A 25988-nucleotide genomic window follows, 5' to 3' on the forward strand; every position below is an offset into this window, starting at 1 on the left:
GGACTTGGCAGCTGCAAGGACATTATTTAACAAGCAGGTAAAAGGTGACTGCTGCTGCAAATCCTGTGCAGTATTTCAAACAAGTCTGACAGTGTTGTCACTTTTATAAGAGGATCCTTTGGTATCCTTTGGTTTGGTATCAACGTGGCCACCGAATTCCTTCAGCAATTGCTAGATCAGAATTAAGGTGAAGAGCTGATGCCCTTCACCCACCACAACTGGCACCTTTACAGTGGACAAAGTATTAGCAGTGGGTGCAGTGCTTTACAGCCAGGCAATGTTTCTGTTTTGGTGTGTGATTTCTGATCAAATATGGCATCTGGGTCTAATGTGGCATTCGGCATCCGTGAAAAACCCAAATATTTCCCCTATACATAGTGACCATCATTCCCCCCTGGTCTCACAGTGGGTCAGGGTCAGCTGAGCAGAGCTGCCATCCTTTGTGGGGGCTGTGTTTCCAAGGCTCCCGTGCCCTCCCATCCAATACGTGGAGCTGGGAGTCGGCGCCAACTGGGAGCAAAGGTTTTGGCTCTGCTGACCCCAGGGAGGTGACGGCACGAGGGCTGTTTTGCTTTTCCAGCATGATAACAAACATCATTCCCTCGTTATCTTCAGAGAGAAAGACCTCTCGGGGAGGGGAGGAGTGAGGCAAGGTCAGCTCTGTACCTCAGCTGACACCACTGTGTGCCCGGCCATGAAAGCCTCCATGGCAGTGTTCAAACTCACATGTTTGCCACCCCTTGGTAAACATTTATCCTTCTTGCTGTTGTCAGGGCTGGTTGGTGGAGCTGGGCTGAGATGCAGGGGCAGCGGCAGGGGTGGCATTGCTGCTCCTCTTGCCTCGCCTGACCTCCCTGTGAAAAAAAGCACCCACACAGCCTCTTCGGAGTCTCGCTCACTTAAATCAGGCAAACCAGTTTGGTTTTTTAGCTTTTAGGGACTTTCGTTCTGCCATTACGTACTGGAGGGTGGGAATAGCAGGGAATATTTAAGGAAAGTGAATCTGGGATTTTTTTAAGTGAGCAACATAATTCCAAGGGTTAATATTTCCCTAATCAGGGGGACAAAAAATACTGTGTGACCTCAAGCCTCAGTTGCAACCCAGTGATGCTGTCCAGCTTGTGACTTGCGTATTTGCAGCAAATTCCTTATCTATAACAGGCACTGAAAGGAAAAAAAAGGGTAAATAAAGCCTATCAACAGTATTGTATCGTTGGCTCTCCCTGCAGACCTTGCTTTACTGATAATTATTAACTCAAACTGAAAGCCATTGCAGAACTCATAGCTAAAATATGATGGTATTTCTCAAATTAAAAATGCTCAGGGAATGCTTCACTCTGCTCAAAGAAAGAAATGCCCACAGGGTTTCCTGTGTGTACCAGGACTGCCTGGGGCTGTCCCCATTGCTCTTGCTCAAAACCCAGATGGGAGAATTGCAGCATGGCCATCGCAAAACCTACTGCTCTCCCTTTAGGTCATCTTGTGAGGTTGTTTTGTTTTGTTCTTTTTTTTTTTTTTTTCCTACTGCCTTCCATTTCCCTTTTTCTCACTGTTTTCTCTGGCTGGGCCACACACACGACGTCCAGTTGCTTGCTGGTTCTTGAAAGCAAATGCACTTTAAACCCAGTCCTTTGACATGAGTGCAAACAGCCCTGGAGCATTTCCCTTGGTCAGTGAGCTCAGCCCCTCTCCCCATTATAAGCTAAAAACCTGGCTTTAATGTATATAATAAAAGACATCGTTAAAAACTGTGCTTTAATAAAGAAATACAAATGACAATCTAAAAATGTATTTTATTGCGCTGCTAATAATGACCAGCGGTGAGAGTGGAGGAGGGAGCAATATAATGAGCTCCTGGGAGGGGGTTTGGACACAGCTGTCCCACGTGCCCCAGAAATCTGCTAGGAGACATCTCGAGCTCACTGGGAGCCAGGGGACGTGGCATTGAGCAGCCTGGCACCCCAGACTCAGGTTTTGCACAGCAGCTCCCCAGCTCAGGGCTCACCAGCTTGGGAAATAAACAGGCAGGCACAGAGGAGTTCAAGTTTTGTATATTCATGTCAGTAAAACAGAGACTATTCCCTCCCTTGCCCAGTGACTCTTGCCTGCCCCATCCCCTCACCCGCCCCAGTGCCTGGCAATGCTTGGCCAGAGCCACACTGGAGTAAGTCAGACACACAGGAACCTGATTCACACTGAATGCCAGGATGTGAATCTGGCCTCACAAATAATATTTCCCCTTGAGATTAACAAAACATGTTAATCTTCTTGGTTTGGAAACTCATTTTTTTTTTCACTTGAACACAGATCTCTGTCCCTCCATCATTAGCAGATGTCCTGCATACGAACTGCATTACCTATAAAGTCTGCTTACTCCAAGCAAATGTTTCTCCATCTCTTCTCTTTTTTTTCTTTTTTACTTCAATTTGAAGTGAAAGGTACAGTATAGGATTCAAATGCTTTTGCATTACACGGGTTTCTGACCACCTGAAAAACCCCATGGAAAAAACGACTTCACAAACCTGAAACATCGGCTGAATCATTTTGCTGCACTTCTTTCTGCCTGGCTGAACTTTCTTATGATTTCAATTTTTTTTTCCTCTCTCTTTGCTTTACATGGCACTTTGCTTTTGCTTGTTTAATTGTATTTCTTTATTAAAAAAAATAAATTCATAGCTCCTGTTTCAGCTCTCACTTTGTGTCAGTATTTCTACCCTGTGGATGTGTCGCACAGGCAGGAACATCAGGAAATTGCCCAAAAGGCAGAACTACAGAGTAGCTCAAAGGAAGAAGCAAACCTGAACGCCAAAGCATGGTTTGGTGCTGTCCCAGCTCTTGCCCACACCAAATGCTGGCTCCAGGGCTGCAGGCAGGGAAGTGCAGGCTGCAGAAATAGGAGGTAACTCACAGAAGGGTACAGAAATTGGGCTTTGTCACCGACAGCTGGCTGGCCTGCTTGCCACGATCTGAATGGCTCCTCTGACTTTTCTTTGGCTCAAAGATTTAACATTAAGGCAAAAATAAGACACAGTGTAGAAGCTCCATCAAATCTTTGGCACAACAGCAACAACAACAACAACAAAAAATTACTGTACACATGAGCTGAGAGGGTAACATTTCCCAGTTAAGCAAAGGGAAAAGTGCTAAATAAATTGCACGTACGAAAAGGTGGCTGGCTTAACAACAATAAGAAGCATCCCTGTCCTTTTGTTTTTCCTTTTCTTTTCCTTTTTTCCTTTCTGTTCCAGAGATTAAGAAAGTTCCTTGGCCAATCGTCATCTCCAATAGGGGTTTCTGCAAAAAAGCTGCTTTCAGTCTTCATCTGGATCGTGCAACCTTTGCCAAGACCAGATGTAACTCTGGCTGGAAGCTCTTCTGAATCCTCCCTTCCTGGTTGTTACTCCTGGAAAGAGAGAGATGCACCATGAGAGCAGTGAACACATGGTGTCCCTTGCACGGACCGTCGCTGACGCACGTGGGACCATCCTTGGGGACTGCTGGCCGTGGAGCTGCAATTTTTAAGAGTTGGGCTCACAGTGGAACCATCTGTAGGTGCCACAATGGAGGCCAGAGACTGCACAGAGGAGAGGGAGTGGCAGACAGGAAGAGGAAGGCTTGGGGAAGAAAAACAACACAGTAATTTGGTGTTGGGTCCAACTCCTGGCGCAAAAAAAAAAAAAAAAAAAAATTAGAAGTGATGGCAAATACCTGCTATTTTCAGTTGAGGAGCTGATCTCAGAAAGCAAAGGAGTTGCAACTAGCTGGGTTTATGCAGGAGATGGGCTTTCCTTCCATATTTTAATTGTTGTATTGAGTTTTCTGCAGGCATGGCTGCTCAGTCTGTGGGACTGCAACTTGTCCCCTGTGCCTGTGCATCCCCTGTGAGTCACAGCTGTGGCAGATTACTTGGGAAATTACACTGGGCTACAGAATATTATGGCCAGATCCATAGGGAAATGGTCAACTCCAAACCATGGCAGCTTTAGACAAGGAAATCTCATCTAAACCCCCTTCAGCATTAAAATAAGCCCCACAAATATCCCACAAACAATCGTTAACATAGTTCAAAACAGAGGAAAATCCTCAGGGCCTGAGGATTTCATGAGATCACATCCCCATTGTCCAAACTGCCTTCATCACGTGGGCTCTAAATCCTCTTTTAAATAACTTAGGAATTAGAAACTTGGAAATGAGATCACATTTAGCTAGTGCTACCAGCGTTTCTTGCTTTTTGCCAGTGGATTTAAGAACCTTTCAGGGTGCAGTACAGCTTCTGAAGGTCCTTTGGACACAGTCACCAATTCCCTGAACAGGTCAGCCATATTTCTGTCAGTCTTAACAAGGTCAAACTCCTTAAAGCCTGGCCTGAAAAACTTTCTTCCCCAGTCTGTTTTGTTTCTGTACTGCCTCTCCTTTTCCATATTGGATATTGTAACATCAGGGTATAAAATACTAGCAACCTACTGGTATTTATTTGATTTATAATTATCATTAGGGCAGCTGCTGTGAGATCAATTATTAGAGCTGATCATCCATGACAGGCTAAGGGACAGAGGAACCTAAAATCTACCTTTTCACCCCCTCCTGCCAAGTGAAGACCCAGGGAAGCTCAGGACTGCCCCAGGACCATCAAGGTTTCTCTTGATAAGAATATTTCACTAAAAGCACCCAGGTCATCCTCCATGCAATAAATGCTGGTGTCTGCTGGGCCCCAGGTTCCTGGAGAGAGTTGTATCTGGACAATCCTACCTAGTGCTGCTCAGAGAAGATGTAGGAACTTGCTCTAATTCATGGCTTTATTTGGGATTTTGAATAAATGAGTTTCAGGTGGGAGAATGACAAACAGCCTTGTGTAGTGCCAGTGTTTCTGTTGGGACCCTTCAACAATATGTAATATATATTAATAACCTGTAATAGGAAAGTTGGTTGTTTAATTTATCCCACATTTACCTATGGAAAGAAAATGTAAAAGAAGGGAAGCAATGACTGCTGTCATTAATATTAAAAGACAGCAGAGAGATCAAAAGCATTTGTGGGTTTGGGGAAGCAGGATGGCTTTAGGAAGAGGGCCAGGTCTCTGCTCTGAAGTCTCTGCAATTGGGGAAGATCAACCATGGGGGGACAAGAGGGAATATGCACAAACCAGGCAAGGGCATTTGTGCTGTACCTTCCAGGCACAGGAAATGGAAAGGGGAATGGAGAGATCCCCCTGCAACACGATGGAGATGCTCAGCACACCTCACTGGCACCACTTGATCAGTCCCTAGGCACTGCCCAACGCTTGGCCATGGGTTGTGTTTGGTGGGAACAGGCTTTTATTTCCCCCTCCACCCTTTTTCACTCAGCCAGGAGCTCCGAAGACAGATTTATGAGCCTGGGTCTGCTTTAAACTAATAACATCAGAACTCCCATGGCTCTTGAATTTGACAACTGGCCCAATGACCTTGGTGAGTTTGCAGCATCCTGGAGCATTTCAATCTCTATAAATCAAAGCACTTCTGGAATTGAGTCAGCCTTTGTTCCAGGGCTTCTCCTGTCTCTTCTACTCACATCTTCCTTTTGCTGTAGCTGCCCAATATCTGTGGGGTGGGTCTTACCCTATTCTTGGCAACACCCTTGCTACAAAGGGGATGGCCCCTCTGCTGGGATCCTGCTCCCACCATGGGAGCAAATCGTGGTCCCATCCCTGTGCTGTGATTGTTCCAACACCCCTCAAACAAAGGGGCTTTTGGGGTGCTGTGATGCAACAGGGGAGTCCCACATCACATCCTTTTGTAAGGAAAAGCTTTGGGCCCTGCTCTTTGGGGTACTGCTGCTCAGTGCCCCAATGGGCTGATGCAGGGCATGCAGTGCCCTTGGGGTAGCAGAGCTGGGTGATCTTGCTCATGAACTTGTCACAAGCCTTAGCACCCGTGTCCCACCTGCAATCTTTGTTTTGAGCTGCAGGGACATACAAGACACAAATGATAAGCAAATTAATCTCTCTACCCTCTCACTGCCTTGTTTAAACCGGGTCCCTGGGTGGGTAATCCTCCAGCCAGCATGCAGCAGGGATAACTCATGGCCAGGTCCCCTCCGTGCCCCCAGGGATGCTGTCCCATGGCAGACGGACAGATGGACAGGCGGGTTGCTGCTCTCCTGTGGTCCAGCTCCTCCCTGGAGCCCGCGGAGCTGGCGGCCGTGGGGATCAGACTGGCTGGCTGCCCGCTCTCGCCGGCAAGTCCTAGCAGGGAAATGAAGCTATTTTTAAAGAGGAACCTCTGCTAAGGCAAACTGCAGGGGAAAGGGAGGTCGAATCTCATTATGAGACCCCCCCCTCCTCCCCACACAGGATGGGAAGCCACGAGGAAGAAATGCCATGCAGATCATCAAGGTTTTACTGTGCTGGCTCTGCATGGTTCTGATAATCAATATCAGATGATCAATAACAGCACGACCCTGCAGCCAGGATCATCAGCACAAACCAGGGGGTGGGAGCTGTGGCTTTATATCGGGGCTTTGTCTAAATAAATCACGAGTCATGATACAGTGTTATCAAAAAAATATGCTCCAAGCAAATGGTTTCAGTGCTGTACAAATCAAGTCTGCCACTACCATTTCTCTTTTATAATATAAACCCTTAACTTGTTCACTCCTGCAAGTAAATACGCCTGCAGAACGCTCTCCTTCTAATTTTTTTCAGTGGGAATAAGTGTTACCTACAGCAGGAGCTCTGCTTTTAGCAAAGTAGCAATGAGGGGGCATCAAGGCATGGCACAACACCACAATAACTATTTTATATAATGCAATAACTACATACATAATGTCAGCCCTTTTAGTGCAGCAGGCTGCAACAAACAGAGAAGCTTTTCATTCCATATATGTTTCTATATCATTTAATTATCTGGGAAAAGATATATATACAGCTTATTTTTAATTTTTAATTCCTTGCGTCTGTGCTCATCCACACACACAGGCACAAAAACAAGAAACTAAATTCCAGCCGAAAACTTTTATTGAGCTCCAACTGCTCGCCTGTTATTCATAACCCAGTTTCCTCTCTCACAAAGAGACCTTTCGCATGGTTTTGGTTTTTTTTTTTTTTTTTTAAATTTGGGTGGGTTTTTTTTTTTTTTTTTTTTTTTTTTTTTTTTTTTTTTTCCCTTCTGCCTCGCTAACAGCTGCTCGCAGTGTTGTATCCTGAGTGATGATGAGGTTCTGAAAGTGTTTTTTTGGAACAGATGGCCAGGAGAGAGCTGGGGAATGTGCCAGCAGCGAGCTGGGGAATGCGCCAAGTCCTGCAGTGACTGAGTACTCCGGGTTCCAGCTCGCGTGCCTTTCCCCTGCCCTCTGCCCCAAGTGGCGCCAGCAGGACTTCCCAGCTCGCGCTCCGAACATCTGGAGTCTGCGACTGCCAGAAGAGCCGGGACGGGGGGAGGATGAAGCAGAGAGAGAGAGAGAGAGAAAAAAAATCCCTCACCCATCCCTGCCTGCTCCGGCTGAGCTCCCATGGCCGCGGCGATGCTGCTGCCTAGCACGGGGGATAATCCGAAGCAACGAGGGGAGGGGAAGGAGAAGAAAAGGAACCTTGCCGTGGGTGTTTGGGGTTTTGGGTGCTGGGGGTGCTTGTGCAGGGTGTTTGTCCGCGGTTGGATCCTGCTCTGTGTATACTGACTGTGGTTGTGCTGGTTGCTGGGGGAATAAGTTCTGCCCCACAGCTCTGGGGCCAGATCCTGCGGGGCTGTGATGCACAGCTCTGCACACTACAAATTCCAGGCAGAGCCCCCAGCCATGCACCCTACAACCTTATCCTGACCCTGAGCTGCTTTCCTGCAGGGCACCAGAATTCAGCCCTCTGGGGGGAAAGCTGGAAAAAAGAGACTCTGGGACCAGCAAGCTGGGCCCCAAACACTACAGAATCCCTGCGAGGCTTTCAGATAACCCCTGGCCACTGAGGATCATGTGCCATGCAGAAACAGGGTACCCTGGGGGTAAGGAAAACTTGGACTTTCCTTTCTTTTGCTGTTGCATTCTCTGTGCTGCTGGAGAACGCTCCTGGCCAGAGCTGAAGGCAGTTTTCCCCCTTTTTCCAGGACATAAGTGTGGCCCCAGCAGGACTTGGGGCTCTGCTGAGGGTGTTGCAACCCAGATCTCCAACGTGGTGCAACTCTTGGGTGCACGGTTAAGGACAAGGCTTAGTTCAGATCGTTTATAACCAAGCAAGAGGCAGCTTTAAAGAATGAAAACTATCATCAGAATTCACCACCACCATCCCCCCCCAGTCAGTTTTTTTTCTTCTTTTTTAAGAAAAGGCATCTGAAGCCTCCTTTGTTGCTTATAAATGAGATCTCCCATCACCAAACACCCTCAGTCAAGTCTCAAATGCAAGAACTAAAATCACCTTATAACTGTAGTTAGGACAGAAAGGGGATTTTTTTTTCTAGTCAACTTTGAAAGACTAAAGCCAACTTTTCTAATTAACAAAATGGGAATAGAAAGGGGGGTAAAACCACTCAGTAAATTTCCTATTGCAACAGCAAAATATGAACAACAACCTAGTGTTAGGGACACAGGATAATTCACCCCCAAAAACAAAGCAAAAGGCAATGCACAATCCAGCAAATGCAACATCTGGAGTCTCTGCCTGCCAAAACAAACTCCAACCAGCTACTTTTTTTGTGTGAAAAGATCACGGTGCCACAGCACATCGCAACCAGAGAGCTGAGAGAGTGAGAGAGGCAGACACACAATAAAATGGAGATGACAGGAGATAAGGGTGTCGTGGACCTAACGTGGAGCTCAAGGAGTGGAGGTCTGTGTACAGGATTTTTTTAAGAGAGAACATAAAAGCAAACTCAAAAAACCAGTAACAAAAACACAACCACCCCAAAGTCGATAATTCAGAGGAACTGCTCAGTGAGTAGTGGTTTCAGAGACCTGATTAAAAACACACAGAGCTCACAAAACGTGCCGATTTCAACATTAACGAGGGCGCGGCGATTTTGGGCCAAGCCATTGTATCCTCGTCCAGCTGCCTGTGTGAGACCCCCCAGGAGAGACATCCCTTCACACCACCTGATATCCAGAGCTTGGATCAGAGCTGCACAGCCATCCTGGATCTGTAATTTCCCTCTGACAACAGCCTTTTCCTCCTCTGTGCTCACGATTTCCTTGGCTCAAGGAGAAAGGGAGACGTGCAACCCAGGCTTTGCATCCCCACTCCCATCTACTGGGAATTACCAGAGTTACTCAGTGGTACCTGCTGGTTTTGGCTTCATCAGCAGCTGGATGTGCTCTTGCCATCACCTGAGCAAATACTGCTGGAAATAAAACTGTACTTGTCATCCATAAGGGAATCTGTGTGCTCTGGGGCTGCCCTAAACTTGCAGCAGAATTATTATTCCCAGCAAGAAAAGCAAGGAAGAGCAGGGATTAAGACCTTGCCTGGGTACCAAGCCTGGCTTTCTTTTCTGAGAGGGCTTTTGGAGAAGGTTGAGGGTGGGTGTCCTTCAAGAACGTGGAGAAAAGGCAGATTTTTGCCTGGTGATGCTGTTTCTGTGGGTTGGTGGTGCCTGGGAGCTGCCCTGGTAGAGTTCCATTGTTCAGAGTTCCACTCTCGATTGGCTTGGGGCTTTTCTCCACGCATCTGCTCTGAAGAGAACCACCGTAAATGGAAGGCTTTTAATTCTTAATTTATTTTTTTAATTAAGGATGGGCCCAGCTCTGACCCTCAGATGTAAACACCCTGGGATTTGGAGCCATTTAAAATCTGGCTCCTTGTTTCCTCTCTTTAAGCCTGCACTGGTTTACATATGCCAAGACAATGGGTCTCAGCCTGTTGGGCACCCAAAGCCTGAAGAGAAGCCCAGAAATGTGCTGAAGCCCCATGAAGGATGCTCATTCTCTTCCTTCCCTCCATTCTGACTTTGGGAGGGGACCCAAGACCTAACTAGCAATCTACTAAAGCTTCACAAAGGATGCTCATCCTCTTCTTGACATGGAGAGGGGTCCCCAGACCCAACCAGCAACCTGCTACAGCTCCAAAATTTATGTTTTTCTTCTTCCTCATCTTAACTTGCAGAGGAGACCCAAAAACCAACTCTCATCTTGCCCCAGGGTTGTTAGCACCACTTCAGCATCCCTGAGACACCACTGCCTGTGGCACTACCGAGCCCAGAGTGAACCCCCAGTGTGGGGCTGTGCCCAGGAGCTCCCCCACACCTCCCAGTCCCAGGCAGTGCTGTCAGCTGTGGGCAAGTGGTGCCGCATCTCCGCCTGGCACTGCTGCTCCTGGGCATAAATACAGCCCGTGACAGCCAGAGGAAGCAACAGGGAGTGTGCTATTGTGTTTATTTATAAACTGAATTGCTGCAGGATGATTTGTTGGGCTAAAGAGGAGGAAAAGTGAGGAAACCTGCCCGAATTAGAGGCAGATCTTAACAACACCGGGGAAGGAGCCTGCTCCCCAGCTTAGCTGCCCATTCATCCATTAAAATCCTGCTGATTTATTATCCTGCCTGACAAGCAAGCTCAGAGAGCAGGGGGAAGTTCAATTCAAGTTTACAAAACTCTTTTTGTCATAAAAGCCTGAACAAAGACATCAATCACTCCTTTAATTCACCCATGTCACTCTCTGAGAGGAAAACTGGCAGAACGCTCTGCTTCTTCCTCCCGCCGCTTGACGATGATTTCACCTAATTGGTTCAGTGTTAAGTAACCTAAAGGAATGCAAGGCATAATTAGATTTAACGTTGTTTCCTCAAGATACCCACATGTCCTTCAGGTCATACATCTTACTAATGTGTTTATACATATAATGTCTCCATTAGCTACCTTTTTTTTTGTTGTCGGGTGATTTTTCTCAGAGATAAGTGTGAGATTAAACAAAACAGAAAACACAGGCGGGTGACAGTGTTTTACAGGCTCCGAAAGGCAACTCAAGGTTGGTTTGGTTTAACAAGTAACAGTCCCAAGATGACTCTTAATAGGATCACGCTCGTGTTGAAACACACGATGGGCGACTAACGAGGGGAAGAGCCTGGCGCGGAGGACAGGGAGGAGAGAAAAGCTTTTGATTAGGGAGGAATGTGGTTATTACAAGATCAGATGGATGGAGGAGAAAAAGAGAGAGAGAGAGAGAAAGGCGAGGGATAAAAAATACCAGGCAAATTTCACAAGGTTCAGAAAGGAAGGAAACCACTTTGGATTTTTTTTTTTTCTTCTTTTTTCCCCCTCCCTTTTGTAACTTTTACCATTTTTTAGGGGGTGAGTTGGGGGAGAGGCTGTAACATACCTTCCTTTTTTTAGATCTTCCTTCTGCTTGTAAGGTCCTAGTGCACTGCTCCACGCATTCAGAGAAGCTCATGTTACTGTGGTCAGCGCTGTAATCCAGGTCTGCTAGTCTGGCCAGGGAAAGGATATAGTTACAGGCTATTCTCAAGATGGCCAGTTTGGACAACTTTTGACCATAAGAATAGCAGGGAACCTAGAAAGGGCAACAGGGAAAAAGAAATAATTAAAAATTAGGCCAGATAAACAAAATATCTTGCTTGAAGCATGACAAAACAACTCTGAGTTATTTTCTTAGCAGTTTTAACATAAATAGAAACTCTAGTGATAAAATGCCATATGGTCCCAACAGGTTTTTAAGAAGATCTCCCCTGCTGATCTCCATGGGGATGAAAGCAGCACGAAGCCTCTTGATTTCAGCAGGGCAGTTCTGCTTAAAATGTGATGGCAGGATACAGCCTGGGACATCTGCCTGCTGCTCAGCTCACTTCTTGGAGGCCCTGTTTCTTAGAACCCCGCATCCCCATTCCTCCCAGTAACTTCTCTGGAGTAACTTACTCCCCACAATTAGCTCCCATGTCATCAGAATAAGGCAATAAGAGGGTATGAGCAGCTATATCACAACCCATTGTTTTTGTGCTCAAACATCATCAGTTGTAGCTTTCAGCCCACGCAAAAACACTGTGTGGCTGAGTAGCAGTAATTTCTACCTGTTTAAACACTCCATCATGGTACCTCACCCCACAAAAGAGACACAAACAGAGCCTGTTTCAGGGAGCTAGGTGTATCTTATGCAATTTATTTCTTAACCCTTAAAGATTTTTACTGTGATGTGAAACATTTGAACAATTCAAACTAAACTGAATGTGTCTCAATAACTGAGCAGTATATGGCTCTTGCTGCAGAAGGTTGGGGTGCTTTTCAATCATGATCTAGAAAAACACTACATGTACACACGATTTTAGGCATACAACTTTAATGTGTCCAACTTAAAGAGAGCTGCACATATTAAAGTTGTACGCCTAAAATTTGGAGGTCTTCTGAATTCGACAGACTTGGGCACCCCATTTTCTAGTTTGCTATGCTGCTGAAGGTCACTCAGCCTTTAATGAACAAGAGTCTCTTGCCTACGGGAAACTGAAGCTGTGCATTCATCTGAAATCCATCCGAGCCCCTCAGGTTGTCTGACCACCTGTCAAAGTTTTCATGGTCATCAATCATTGGAACACCTCAATGTTTCTCTACCACCTGCCTCCATAGCAGTCTCCATTCTCCACAGCCCTCTAGGGTGTCACACTCAGCTTAGGGCTGGACATTTTTATTTCTTCTTGCCATGCTCATGCCTCAGCTTCTCTCTCCTCCACAGGGACACAAAGATGGGATCAGCCCTGAAATGCTCTCCCTGACTTTACAGAAGGTAAAATGGGTTCAGCCCCTCCACAAACTCCACAGCAGCCACAGATGCCAAAGGAGGAGCAGAACAGCTCAGGCATATACAGGATTTCCCCAAGTGTTCTGTCAGGCTCCAGCTACCGTCACCTCTATCACTTCAGCTAGGTGTGCCATCCCCAAACTGAGCAACCCATGATAGATCTTTTCTGTCCATGAACTTGGCCTGGTAAGCTGAACCAACCCTGTTGCTTTTGAGGAGCCACAACATCTTTTTGCAAAGCGTTCTCTCCACTCTATATAAATTTTTTCTCTTTTTGCTTGTTTTGAACTTGGCTCCTACTGTCTTCCCTTGAGGTACTACAGTTCTGTATTAGAAGAGAGTACAACAGATATTTATTCACCTCCTGTGTGACATATGTTTTTTAGTTCACCATCATCTTTTCAGCTTCTTTTCCAAAAGAAAAAGATTAATCCTCCTTAGCAGACAATTCTATGAAAGCCATCCCATATCTTTGATGACCCTTGCTGCTCTTTCCTGAACCTTTCCCAGTCCCTTTGGAGATGAGATGATCAGAACAACAAAAAGTGTTCATGTTGTGGGTGTATATATCTAACAGATGCTTATGCTCTCTGTTTTGTTTAATATTCCTTTCTTTCCAACTCCTGATTTGATTTGTGACTGCTGCCAGACAATGACCTGAGACTTTCCTTGAACCATCTAGAGAAACCCCAAGGTCTCCCTTCTCTGAAATAATGGTCAGTTCAGGGTCTATCACTTCATATGTGGATTCTGCTGTGTTTTTTTCCATATGCATTACTCCACTTCATCTGTGTGGTATTTATTTCATCTGCAATATGATGACTAATCACTCAGAGTTATGAACTGCAGCACAGCTCACACAGCCACAATTTCAGGTGGTGGAACCTGACATTCCCTGTTTAAGACAGAGCTAAGCTCAGAGTCCGATCCTGGTTTGTCCACTCATGATGTTCCTCCCTGCAGGAACTGGCCTTGCTTCCCTGCCACCATTCCCTGCCTCTACACTGATCACTGATCCACACTCCCATCCAAGCTGTTTGGTTTCTTCTTTCCTAGGGAAGACCTCTGCCATGGTGCTTATGGAAATCCAAACTGATTGCTTGGCTCACCCTTTCCCAAGAGCACAAGGATTTTAGTACTGTTGAGCCTATGGGCCATGTCTTGTACAACACACAGAATCCTTTAGGCTGGAAAACACCCCTAAGGACATGGACTCCAACCATTAACCCAGCACTGCCAAGGGCACCACTAAACTGTGTCCCCAAGCAGCACACCTACACATTTTCTGAACACTTCCAGGGATGGTGACTCTTCCACCTCCCTGGGCAGCCTGTTCCAATGACTGACCACCCTTCTAGTGAAGATATTTTCCTAATATCCAATCTAAACCTCCCCTGGCACAACTTGAGGACACTTCCTCTTGTCCTATCACTTGTTACCTGTGCGAAGAGACCAAATCCCACCCGGCTGTCCCCTCCTGTCACGGAGCTGTGCAGAGCCAGAAGGTCTCCCAAGCCTCCTTTTCTCAGGCTGAGTCCCCAGCTCCCTCAGCTGCTTCTCATCATTGTGCTCCAGACTCTTCCCCAGCTCCGTTGCCCTTCTCTGGACATGCTGCAGCACCTTAATGTCCTTCTTGTAAAGAGGGACCCAAAACTGAACACAGGATTGGAGGTGTGATGTGGCTGAGGTGCCTCTCAGGAAACCAGTAAAACTTCTTCAAATAGCCTTTTTTTCATAAGCACCATCTACTACTGATGCCCCTAAAAATACAAGGAATCACAGAATAGCTTGGGTTGGGAGGGATCTTTAAAGGACACGTAGTCCAAATTCCCCCTGCAATGAGGAGGGACATCGCAGAGAATCTGTTTAAGAGCCCCTTTTTGTCTGACTTTTTGGTTTTTTTTGCCAGCATTATGCTCCCAGCAATGCCCCTGCCCTCAGTACCTGGTCCCCAGATGCAATGAGCTGAGTTATTTTGAAAGCAAGAGCTCCAGGCAGCAGAAACACCCAAGTCTCTTTCGACGCCAACACAACAAAAACGGCAGAGACCCCAGATCAAAAGGCATCAGGAAAGAACAAAGCAAGATGGAAACTAAAATGGAAGGATTCAGTGAAATGTGGGAGTAATTTCAGAATTAGAGCAAGAAGGAAGTTAAATTGAGTGGAAGGAAAATAGACCATGAAATCCTTGAGGCTGATGCACAGACGCTGTCCAGTTACAACATGAGAAGGCAGGCTAATGTCTCTTTTCCTCATCTGTTTTGCTCTTTCTTTTGTGTTTTGGGATTTTTCTTTTTTTAAGGAAACAAAAAGAAACAAAACAAAACCCAAACTATTTTGTAGGACGTGTTTGCTACAAAAGGCAAGGAAGATCTCAGTGCTAACGCAGCTGACAAAAGCCTCATCTGGGATTACACAGCACTTTTCCCACACCACTGCAGCAGAATCCAAACTGGAGCTGCCCTGTGTGCCCATGAGAAGAGGTTCACCTTGAGGTGTTCAGATACTCCTGTGATGGGTGCAGGGCACCAACATTAAGAGATAAGAGGTTTTTTTACCATGGTAACAGAGTTAGAAAAACTATTTCATAGGAACCCTCCCTGTCTTGGCTCAGCTCCTGCCATTTTAATGTTTCCTTTTGAATTAAACATGGGAAATTAGGAGAGGAATGAGCCACTTAGTTCAAATCCAGAGCCAAAACTTCCCCAAGTGTGTCTGTGTGTAACTTTGGTATTACCTCTTCTTTAACCCAAAGTCTACAGGAAAGAGGGGACAGATTTGTACAAACTGCAGTCAAGGGTGACACACCTGGATGCCAAGAAATCTTCAAAATCCAACTTAAAACAGAGAGAGTGTTTTAGAGGTGGGAAAAATGCCTGGGGCTGGTGTGGCCCTGCAGGTGTAACCCTCCCAGCTCCCACAGAGTCTCCACACAGATCTTTGGCAGGCAGTAACGTGAGCAGGTATTTGTCATGCTCCTGGCAAGGACCAAACCCTTTCCTTCTGTCACCTTCTTGCTCCTCATGCCTGAACTGAGCAGACTTCAGCACTTTAATGGGGCAGCTGTGAGCTGAGCAGGTTCATCCAGAGCCAGGGGAAGCCAGGCTCGAGTTCCTGGGCAGTTAATGAAAATATTTCCCTTATCTGACCTCACAGCAACAGCACAGCTCACCATCTTGCCTGTAATATTTGCAATGATTAAAAGGAATTAGGAAGGAACTGCAACTGAAATTTCACACCAATCCTGAGGAATGCAGCTGTCTGCTGGAAAGGCAAGGACACCAGCACCATCCTCAGCTTTGGGATATCAGCACAGAGTGAGCTGGGACCGCAGGAACCAGAGCTCCAGTCAGAGGATGTTTGTAAGTCATGTCTGCAAAGGGCTCTGCAGAATCTCATGGGTCTTATCAGCGATCCCCAGGCTGGCAGGAGTTGAAGCAAGGCAAGATGAATGCTCCTGGGACATATTCCTGTGCAGAAGAGCCCTTCTTTGGCAGGAAAACAGAAAGGGATGTGACCTAACAGGTCTGTTCTATCCTTGACGTCTTAAACTCAGAGGCAGCGCCCTTGGAAAACCAGAGATGCTCCCTTTGAAGTCCGTGGGAAGGCTGCTGTGCTCCTGACCTGCAGCCAGCCCTCCTGAGGGGGGCAGGGATCCACTGCAGCTCCCCAGAGCACCACTGCCATCCACCAAAGCTGGATGGGAGCTGGTTCTGGCATGGCACAGGAGAGGAGGCTGCAGGATGAGTCCGGGGAGCAGCTAGAGATGGGTGAAAGGGTACAAGTGTCACCCTGCCACATGAGGGTACGGAGTATGCTCACCCTGATGGGGCTGCAGGGAACAACCAGGGGCATCCTGTGCACTTGGGGAGCATTAAGCCAGCTCACATCATTGAGCTTCTCTCTGTGTAGCTCTGTCCTTACAGAAAGGATACCATTTCCACAAACACCCTCTGGACCTGTACAGATAACATCTGTGAAAACCAAGTCTGCTTTTACACTGCATGAAAATGCTGGGGTAAAGAAGGGTGTTGAGTGCTGGGGGTCCAGATGTCTCTGTTACTGTGCTCCAAATGTGATTTACAGCACAGACGTGCACAGATCCCCTCCCCATGAAGGCCACACAGGGCAGAATTGGGCCCCCTGGGCACAGCAGGGAAGATGGGACAGCTCTGAGGCATGTTTGTGATGCAGCATAAGCTCCTGACAGCTAGCTCCTCAACATGCCATAATAAGCTGCTGAATCTACCTGTCTGCTAATTAATCTGGTTTATTTTTATGCTGGGAGTTAAAACACATCAGGGCCCCTCTCCTTGCCCCCCCTCCCCCAGGAAAACATTTGGCTGCCTCTCCCCTGCATCCCAACACGCAGCCCAGCGGCGCTGTCTCATTGTTTGTGCTGTGCTTCCTGCCAAAAATATTTCCAGAGGTTCATATAAATGTCCAGTACTTAACAGTTCTGGCTGTTGCACATCCCTTTCTAACCCAGGGTGAGTCAGACACTTCCTGGGGCTAAGGCACCTCGGGGGAACAGTGGCAGGGTGGGGCAGCAGGATTGACAGTGTCCCTTGCTTGTCAGCCCTGAGCACAGGGGAAGCCCCTCTTTCATGAGCTCAAATTATCTCCAGGCTGGCATCTGTAGAGCTACTGTGGGAGCGGGGATGCCTCATCCCTGAAAGGATGCCTCATCCCAAGGCCAGGCTGGATGTGACTTTGAGTAACCTGGGCTAGTGGAAGGTGTCCCTGCCCACGGCAGTAGGGTTGGAGCTGGATGATCTTTAAGGTGCCTTCCAACCCAAACCCTTCTGTGATTCCACAAGATCCTTAACAAGCTGAAGGCCTTGCCCACAAAATCATTGCCTCCATTCAAGATGTGTTACATTGCAGAGTGTTTTTGGGAAGGGTTTGGAGACAGCCTTTTTCTCTTTCCACCCAGTTCTGGGGGTGAAGTGAACACATATGTGTCCTTTTCCTTCTTGCAGGACTCATTTGATGACTTGGTTGGGGTGTTCAGATTCACCAGCAAGGTGACCTGGCCTCCCTACCTTGCTCTCAGCAGATGCAAGCCCTGAGTCCTTCTACTATTCCACGTGGGACAGTGATGACTTACACAGCTGTATGATGGAAAAGCCTGCAAGTATTCCTGGGACATCCTTTCACAGTCCTGCCAGATCCCTTCAGAGTTGATTCCCAAATACCTCTCCTGCTGCTGCCCGCAGCACAGCAGCAGCCAGGATCCACCCATGGCTCCTCTGAGCCACTGGTGCTCACTGCACTGACCTGGACCTTTGGGGCAGCACCCTTGGGTTTGGACCCAGATCTCACTGCGTGGATACATGGCATGGCTCCCAGGGGACTGCTGCTGGAAAAGGGCCCCACAGAATCACAGAATAGTTTGAGTTGAAAAGGACCTTAAAGGTCATCTAGTACAACCCCCTGCAGTGTGCAGGGACATCTTTAACTGGATCAGGTTGCTCAGAGACCTGTCTAGCCTGACCTTGAATGTTTTTAGGGATGGGATATGTATTTCCTCTCTGGGCAACCTGTGCCAGTGCTTTACAAGCCTCATTGCAAAAACCTTCTTCCTGACATCTAGGCTAAATCTACCTTCTTTTAGTTTAAAACCATTATGCCTTGTCCTATGACAACAGGGTGTACTAAACAGCTTGTCCTCATTTTTCTTATAGTCTTTCTTTAAGGAGAAGGGGTGAGTGGGCTGAAAAAAATCTCCCAGAACCTTCTCCAGGCTGGACAATCCCAACTTTCTCAGCATTCATTCACTTGATCAGCTTGGTGGCCTCCTCTGTGCTTGCTGCAACAGATCCACATCTTTCCTGTCCTGAGGATTCCAGAGCTGGATGCAGCACTGCAGGTGGGGCCTCACCAGAGCAGAGTAGAGGGGAAGAATCACCTCCCCTGACCATCTGTGGTGTCACAGTGTCAGATGCTCCACAGAGCTCCATTCCAGCCAGCAATGGGCAGCTCTTCCATGCCATGAGTCTGAGAAACTTTTGTTTTCTCTGCCCACAGAATGCAGTGGCAGAAAAGGGGCAGCCCAGTGCTAGCACTGCAGTCCCAGCAGTTTGAAAGCAAGCCTCACCCCTGCCTCACCACGGGGAGCAAAGTGCTCAGCCCAGGCCCAAACCCAGCTGAAAAATGCCAACAAGAACAAAAGCAGCACCACTCAGGCAGGAGCCCCGGTCCTGACCGAGGTGCCTTTGCCTCCTGGGTGGGTCCACGCTGTCACACAACCCAGCTCCTGGTTCCCTCCCAGCTCCTGGCTCCCCCATCGCTCACATTACAAAAACATGAGTTCACTCCTTGGAGCGAATGAATTGGCTTCCTCCAAACAAAACCTAGGTGTGGTGCTGGGTGAGTTCACCCCAGGAATCTCTTCCAAACGGCAGTCTGGTTAATGCTGCCCCAGGCCTGGCTCTGCTCCCTTTTGGACAGTTGTCCTGCGCTTCCTGCAGAGGTTTTGCACCCCCAAAGCCTCCTGCACATCCTCAGGGCACACAACACACCCCCTCAGTATCATGCCTGAAAAATACCACATTGCTGGGCTGCAGCAATGCTCTTACCTTATTGCTGGTTCTTTGAACCACTTCCCAAAATAGTAGACAGACAATTACTGGGATTATCAGAGGAGAAATCCCAGGGCTACTGGGCACAGAAAATCTCCTCTGAAAGGGGCTGCCTTTCAGCACTATAGTGGGGAATCACTTTTTTGGGTGGTAGTTTTGTAGTGGCCATCTACATCTCTGAGGTCCAGTGGATCCAAAGCCCCTGGTAAATAGGAGAGCAAGGTCCACTGAAGAAAATGGCATTACCCCAGCTTGGCCTCAGTGACTCTTCAGTCACCAGCCACTGCTGGACACCACGGGATTTTCCGCTCCCTCGCTGTCACTGCTGGGCTCCAGGAGCTGTCATGAGCCCGTGGCAGCTGCAAAGGAGCACAACCTCCCACAGCACACACGTGGCTCTGCCTGCATCCCTGCATGGCACAGGGGACAGGGCAAACCAGGACCAGGATGGGATACATCACTTGGGGAATACACATGGCACAGACCAAAGGAGATGCAGGCTGGGGACCAAGAGCCTGGGGAGCTCTGCTGCAAGGTACTGAGAAGTGTCCCAACTCCCCACTACAGCCTGGGAAGGAATTTGACAGTGGATTAAGGCAGGGAGCAGAGGCTGGATTCAAAGCTTGATGGAGAAAAGCAGACTCTTTTCTCCAGTTTCAGTGGGAGCCATAAGAAAACACAGAGGTTAACTCAGGGTGGCTCCAGCAGGCAGAGCAAATACCTCCCGACAGGAGCAGGATTTGTAGCAAAGGATAAAATCAGCTAGACAGCAGCCAAGGGAGCAAAAAAGCCCTGTTCTTGGTGACACACAGCCATTGTTTTCAGGATTTTTGTCCTTTTGTTTGGTTTCTCCCATATTTTCTTTCCTCCTGTGTTGCTTCAGGCCAGTATTTTGTCATTTTCTTTAGCTGTTAAACCACAGAGCTGCCCCATTTTGGGCTCTAAATATCCATCAGTGTCACTCTGGACTGGCAGCAGCCATGGAGATGCTCTGGGTAATGCTGGGCTGTTCAGTGACAACACGCAGCAGTGGCACTGCACACTGTGTCTGGAAGATGCTCCTGCTCTCCTGAAGCCCAGCTGCATCTCTCCAACAGCCAAATTTTCCTGCCCAGCCTTCACCCCCCGAGCTCAATGGCTGGTTTGTCTTCAGGAGCTGGGTTTTAAGGCATCTTAGGGTTTCCTGCTGGTGGGATCACAGAGGGATGAATCACTGGGAATAGGGCTGGGAGATGTCAGCAGGTGACCAGGGATAGCTCTCAGCCTCCCCACCACACAGAAAGGACACGTCAGCGACACTGGTCACATGCAGGGTCCCGCCTGCAGAGGTGACAAACCACAGCCACCCTTGGGATGACACACAAAGAGGGTGAGCACGGAACGACGCATCCGCAGAGCAGCCTCAGCCTCTGCTGGCTCGGGGCTAAGGCACCGCTCAAGCCACAGCTCCTGCCTCCATTTACTGCCTGGTTTGTCCCTTCAAACCCCTGCAGACAGTTTGTCCCCACAGCCACAAAATCTCCTCCTGTAGCCTTCAGGCTTCTGCTCCTGACATCCCACCATGCTCCCAAGGGGAGCGAGCAGGGTCTTTTCTGCACTGATTTAGCAGCAAGCCACAGCAGCCACGTGCATGCCGGCGGCACAAAGTGAAAGGATGCTGGTGTGTGTGGGGAAAACCTCCATTCCAGCAGCTAAAAAGCCCTATAAAACCCTGAAGTATCTCCAGAACCCACATGAGTGCAGAGAGCGAGGCTGTCAGCTGCTGAGGCAGAGAATGTCCTGGCAACGTGGTGGTGAAAAGATTTAGGAAATTGCCAGTGCACTTCAAGGGAAGATAAATGTCTGTGGACACATTTGCTCCCGGCACAGACTCCAGCTCACTGTGGCTCGATGCATCACTTTCTTCAGGAGGAGCTGGACAGCAGTGCTCCAGAGAGAAACCAGATGTGCAAGCCCAGGCAGGCTCCAGATCAGGAAGGCTGCTGTGGTTGTCTCCATTCACCAAGGGAGAGTTTGCTGCCACCTTAGGGTCTGTCAGCACAGCTGAGGAGCTCGATCCCAGCCCCTGGGACTGCAACATACTGGTTTGCTTGGCTGTCCATGCAGTCTCATGGCGAAGAGCACAATTCCCTTCTGGCCAAGGCCTCCAGCAGGAAACCTGGTGGCTAAGGCCATACTGTAATAAAAGTTACAATGGTTCAGTTTCACAGTTGGGATTTGCTGGAGGATGAGTCTCTTGCTGCCAACAGGAATTTCCAAACAAAAAAAAGAGACAGAATTGCATTGCATGAAGAACAGTTGCTGTGAAGATAGGCAATGTTGTTGGCACATCTTGTCTCCTCCAGGTGGTCGCACCACTCCATGAATTTGAAGACCCACCAGCAAAAGGACAGATAGGAGTCTTCACATGGAGGACAAGGTGACCCCAGGTCCTTGTGAACTCAGTGCTATGTTTCTGTCTGCATCAGAGACGTTTGGGTTCACTGACCAGCCACCATGGCAGGGAGAGGAAGATGAAAAGGATGGAAATGACAACCCCCCATGTCACATGTGGAGGGTCCTGCAGCAGCTGGGGCAGTGCAAGAACTCACTGAGCAGCACCTCCGAGGACATCTGTGGGCAGGAGACCAGTGCTCCAGACAGGAGCTGCCCAGTCACAGGGACAGGAGCAGCCTCCAGGAGGGACACCAGAAAGGAAGCAGCAGAGGGACAGCCAAGCACAGCAGAAGTATCTCACTGCCTCAAAGTGGTTCAGAGCATGTCAGTGTTTTCCAAGGAGTACTACACTGCTTGCCTCAGGAGTCTGCTGTCAGTGGAAGGATCACTTGGACAAATGATACTTGGGGGACTAAGGGGGAGAAATCTCTTCCAGACCTAATAGCTGAAGATCACAAACCAAGACCAGGGGGAAGAAGCTGTTTCTCAGGAGCATCCTCTCTTCAGTCCCACTTCAGTGCTATGGCTGTATGGCAAAGGCAGCAGCTCAATGCAGAGAGGGAGAAAAATCCTTGTTCCTGGTGGCTGTGACACCAAGGGGTGAACACAATGGCAAGGACACGTCTCTCCCAACAGCAGGCAGCTTCCCAGAGCTGGCAGCTGCCCGCCTACCTCCCACCTCTGAGGGGACCCTGGCCTCGAGACAAGCTGGGGACAAGCTCAGTCCTCAGGGACATGGCTGGGTTAGCTTCTCCTTGTGTGAAACAACTGTGTTTGGCTCTTCCTCCACCAAGAACTGGGAGAAAAAAAAAAAAGAACCTACACCCCTTCCTGCCATCTGGAGAGTTAGTCGACACAAGCCAAAACATGTGTGCCATATGTAGGCAGCTGTGGAGCGCAGGGACGCCGCCGTCAGCCCATCTGTCCAGAGTGCTGCGTGCCAGTCGCCTGCCCTCGGGTGGGCTGCTGAGACAGGGAGAGTGTCCTGCAGAGAGGCTTGACTTCCCTTTCCTGCTCCTCCTCCTCCTCAGCAAGCAGGGATGGGCTCCCTACAGTGTGGTAGGTCTGATCCTGCAAGCGATGGGGTTTTATCTCACGTGTGCCAGTGAGGATGGGTATCTCCACTCACGCATCCAAACAGGGTAGGGACAGGGATGACACCTGTGGGTGTTGGGTACCAGTGGCTGAGGAAGACTCCTGCTTCCAGCAGCTCCACATCCAGCACCCAAAGGAGCGTGGGGCCAGGGTGGGCTGTGTGCAAGCACGGCACAATCCCCTGCTCCTCGCCCGCCTGTCTGCGGGGACGTATCAGTTTCAGTGCCTCAGGAAAAGCCTCCCAGCTGCTTAAGAGCCTGATATGTGATGACAAGGAGGGGACGGAGGACTAACCAAGGAGCAAGAAGGGAGGCCTGCTGCAGACAGCACACAGGGATTGCCTCTCTCAAGGGGCTGAAGGCCCTTTGTATGCCTGGCATGTGGTAAGAGGGTGCTGACCTGGGAAAGCTTCCCTACTGCATGCACGTCCACCAGGACATCTCCATACCCCTGCTTCCCACCCGCTGGCCAAGGTGTGACAGAAAGGATCCTACTGTCTCCTGATCTGAGCTGCACCCCAGAAACCCCTGTGCCGTCACCGCTGCGAATGACGTGAGTGACAAGGCAGCGCCGTGCCTGTGTGCAATGAAGCTGACTGTCACCTGATGTCACGTACGGCACCAGGCACGCCGCTGGCAGCCCAACAAGAAATGAATACAAATGTCATCCAATGATGGTCGGGACAGCCAGCCCACCCCTCAGCAAATTGCTAGGAAAACCTCGCGGCAAACACTTCCCAGAGAATGATTTCTTTCTCTCAGCAGAGTGAACACAGCTCTGCCAGTATGCTCCTGTGCTGACCCTAGAGAGCGGCTTTCACGGGAAGAGAGGACGGCAACTTGTTCTCCAGGCTCTTTGGGCTCCCAGCTGAGTCCACGGCTGAAGTGATTTATAGAGACAGGGCCAAGGCCAGGAATCTGAGGCTTTTCAAGAGTTGCCCATTTCCCAAAAGAGTGCAGCTTTAATTTGTTGCCTGCCTGACTTCTGCTTGAGGCTCAGCCTAGAACAAGATTGCCAGTGATTTGGGAAATCAGTGCTACTTCCCCTTGCGGTTTTGGTGGTGTAGATGTCTGTCCATGGAGAATCAGACTGACACTTCTAGGCGTGCTACACACAGTCACCAAACAACTGAAACATGGAAGCAGCTCACAGAAACAAAATATACCAAGTCTGGAGTTTGCAGCTACAAGGGGTGGCCTCTCAGCACCGGGGGACAGCACCCAGCACGCACTGGATTACTGGGATTATAACAGGAGCAGTGAGATCCTACCACTGCACAGTGATCCAAAATGCTCTAGTTTAGTTATTCGTCAGGGATTCTCTGCTGACATGCAGCCCTGGTCTCAGCCCCTGAAATCTGTTTGTCAAAGTAGATGATGGGAAAGGATTAACTCTTGGGGTGCAACTACCCAAGACACAGCAGTTATTGAGAAGGGCTCCAGGCAGCATGCTGAAGATGGGAACAAGCAGATTTCCTCCAAGCAGGAGAGAGGACGGAGTCCTAAAGTGAGTCCACTTGGGGAATGTCTCAGATTAGTAATGTCCAGAAGATGGTAGGGAAGAGCCTGTGTGTGAGCTCCGCTGCAAGCAGAGCACGCTGCTCCCACCAGGCTGGAGGGACCATCCTGGGAGAGGTGATGCTTAACACCTCTCACAGTCAGACTCATCTGCAGCTTACCACCCTCTGAGCCCTGTGCATCTCCTCCTTCCTGCACACCTGGAACAGTCCCATCAACATTGAACAGAAAGGCAGAAAAGCCAGCACAGCCGGGCTTGCACAATGTGACAGCACATCTTTGTCTATCACTGCACTCTACACGGTGCCTACATGCAGAGAAGGCTGAGTACAGGGGCCAGGGCACTGGTTTATCCTTGTGCAAAAGAGTCTTGCGGCTTCTATGCATCTCTCCTCATCCTGGGGAGGTAATGGAAGGATTTTGACCAAAACTCTTCCTTTGCCTTTCAAAAGTGCCACCCTAACACTGTGAACATACCCTTCAGAGACAGCCATGAGGATTTTCAAGTCCTCCCAGCAAGAAAGCCCAGCACCAGACCAGACACACTTCAAACACACACGACAGTGAAAACCATGGGAAGCTAACTGGTGGAGGACCACAGCTCAGCTTGGCTATCCCTAGCACACAGGGCACATAAAACATTTCCGAGGCTGCTGCAAGGACCCCAGGGGCTCTGAGGGATCAGGCACCCTGCAGCAAAGTCAACAGGAGCACGGTGCTGCCCAAATTCCCGGTGATCCCTTTGGGGCAGCTCACCGCAACAGGACAGCTGGCAAATACACGTGCTTTAGGTACAGGAGCATCACCCCAGCTCCCAGCTTGACCAAGTGCCTCTTTACTACCCTGTTCTCCCTCGGAGGGATTTATCGGGTTTGTTTTATTTTTCGCTCTCTACGCCACTCTCCCTCCAGGAGAAAAAAAAAAAAAAGTCCAAAACTTTCTAACTGCAAGCAAATTAGAAGCCCTTATTTATTTATCTTGAGTGTTAGCACAGTTCTAGGGTTGGTACTTCCAGGCATTTTGAACCGACTTCCCCTCCTGTCAGGCGGCCACTCGGCTCCTGCCCTTCACCTCCCCTGGCCCCGGGCAGCGCGGGCGCTCCCCGGTCCCTGCGCACCCCGCAGCCCCCGCGGGGTCCCGACGGGCGGAGCACGGGACGGGCTGGCCAAGCGCTGCCCGCTGCTCCCCGCCGGCAGCAAGCCGGGCGGAGCGGCCGGCGGTGCCCGGGCGGCGGCAGGTACCTGCTTGCGCAGCGCCTCGAAGGCGGCGCTGATGGTGTGGACGCGGGTCCTCTCCCGGGCGTTGGCCAGCAGCCGCCGCGTCTGCTGCAGCGCTTTGATCTCCGGCGAGACGCCGGACGCCTCGCCCGGCCGCGGGCGCGGGGAAGCGGCGGGCGGCGGCGGCGCGCTCCGCCGCTGCGCTGCTCCCGATGCTGCCGCTGCTGCCGCCGCCCCGCTGCCGCCCATCTGCGCCCGCCCGGCCGCGGCGGGCAGCGGAGCCCCGGCTCCGTCCGTCCGTCCTGCGAGCCGTGCGCCCGGCCGCAGCTCCGCGCAGCTTCGCGCAGCTCCCCGCAGCCTGCCTGCCTCCCGCCGCCGGCAGCCGGCCGCCGCGCAGATGAGCGGCTTTAAAGAAACAGGAAGGCTGGCCCTTTTTTTT

At 49.4% G+C, this 25988-nt stretch overlaps 1 protein-coding gene across 1 annotated transcript; it reads right to left on the minus strand.

Annotated features, from left to right (window-relative positions):
* Positions 1–1773: 1773 nt before the first annotated feature.
* Positions 1774–25981, minus strand: ATOH8 (atonal bHLH transcription factor 8). The gene is made up of 3 exons (XM_041459464.1): positions 25574–25981; positions 11273–11464; positions 1774–3403 (listed from the first exon to the last, which is right to left on the minus strand). Exons 1-3 carry the CDS (start codon positions 25796–25798, stop codon positions 3398–3400), a joined length of 423 nt encoding a protein of 140 aa, XP_041315398.1. The 5' UTR covers positions 25799–25981; the 3' UTR covers positions 1774–3397.
* Positions 25982–25988: the final 7 nt, after the last annotated feature.

This window comes from Pyrgilauda ruficollis, unplaced genomic scaffold (genome assembly GCF_017590135.1).
Source record: "Pyrgilauda ruficollis isolate IOZ18807 unplaced genomic scaffold, ASM1759013v1 scaffold1, whole genome shotgun sequence".
NCBI lineage: Eukaryota > Metazoa > Chordata > Aves > Passeriformes > Passeridae > Pyrgilauda > Pyrgilauda ruficollis.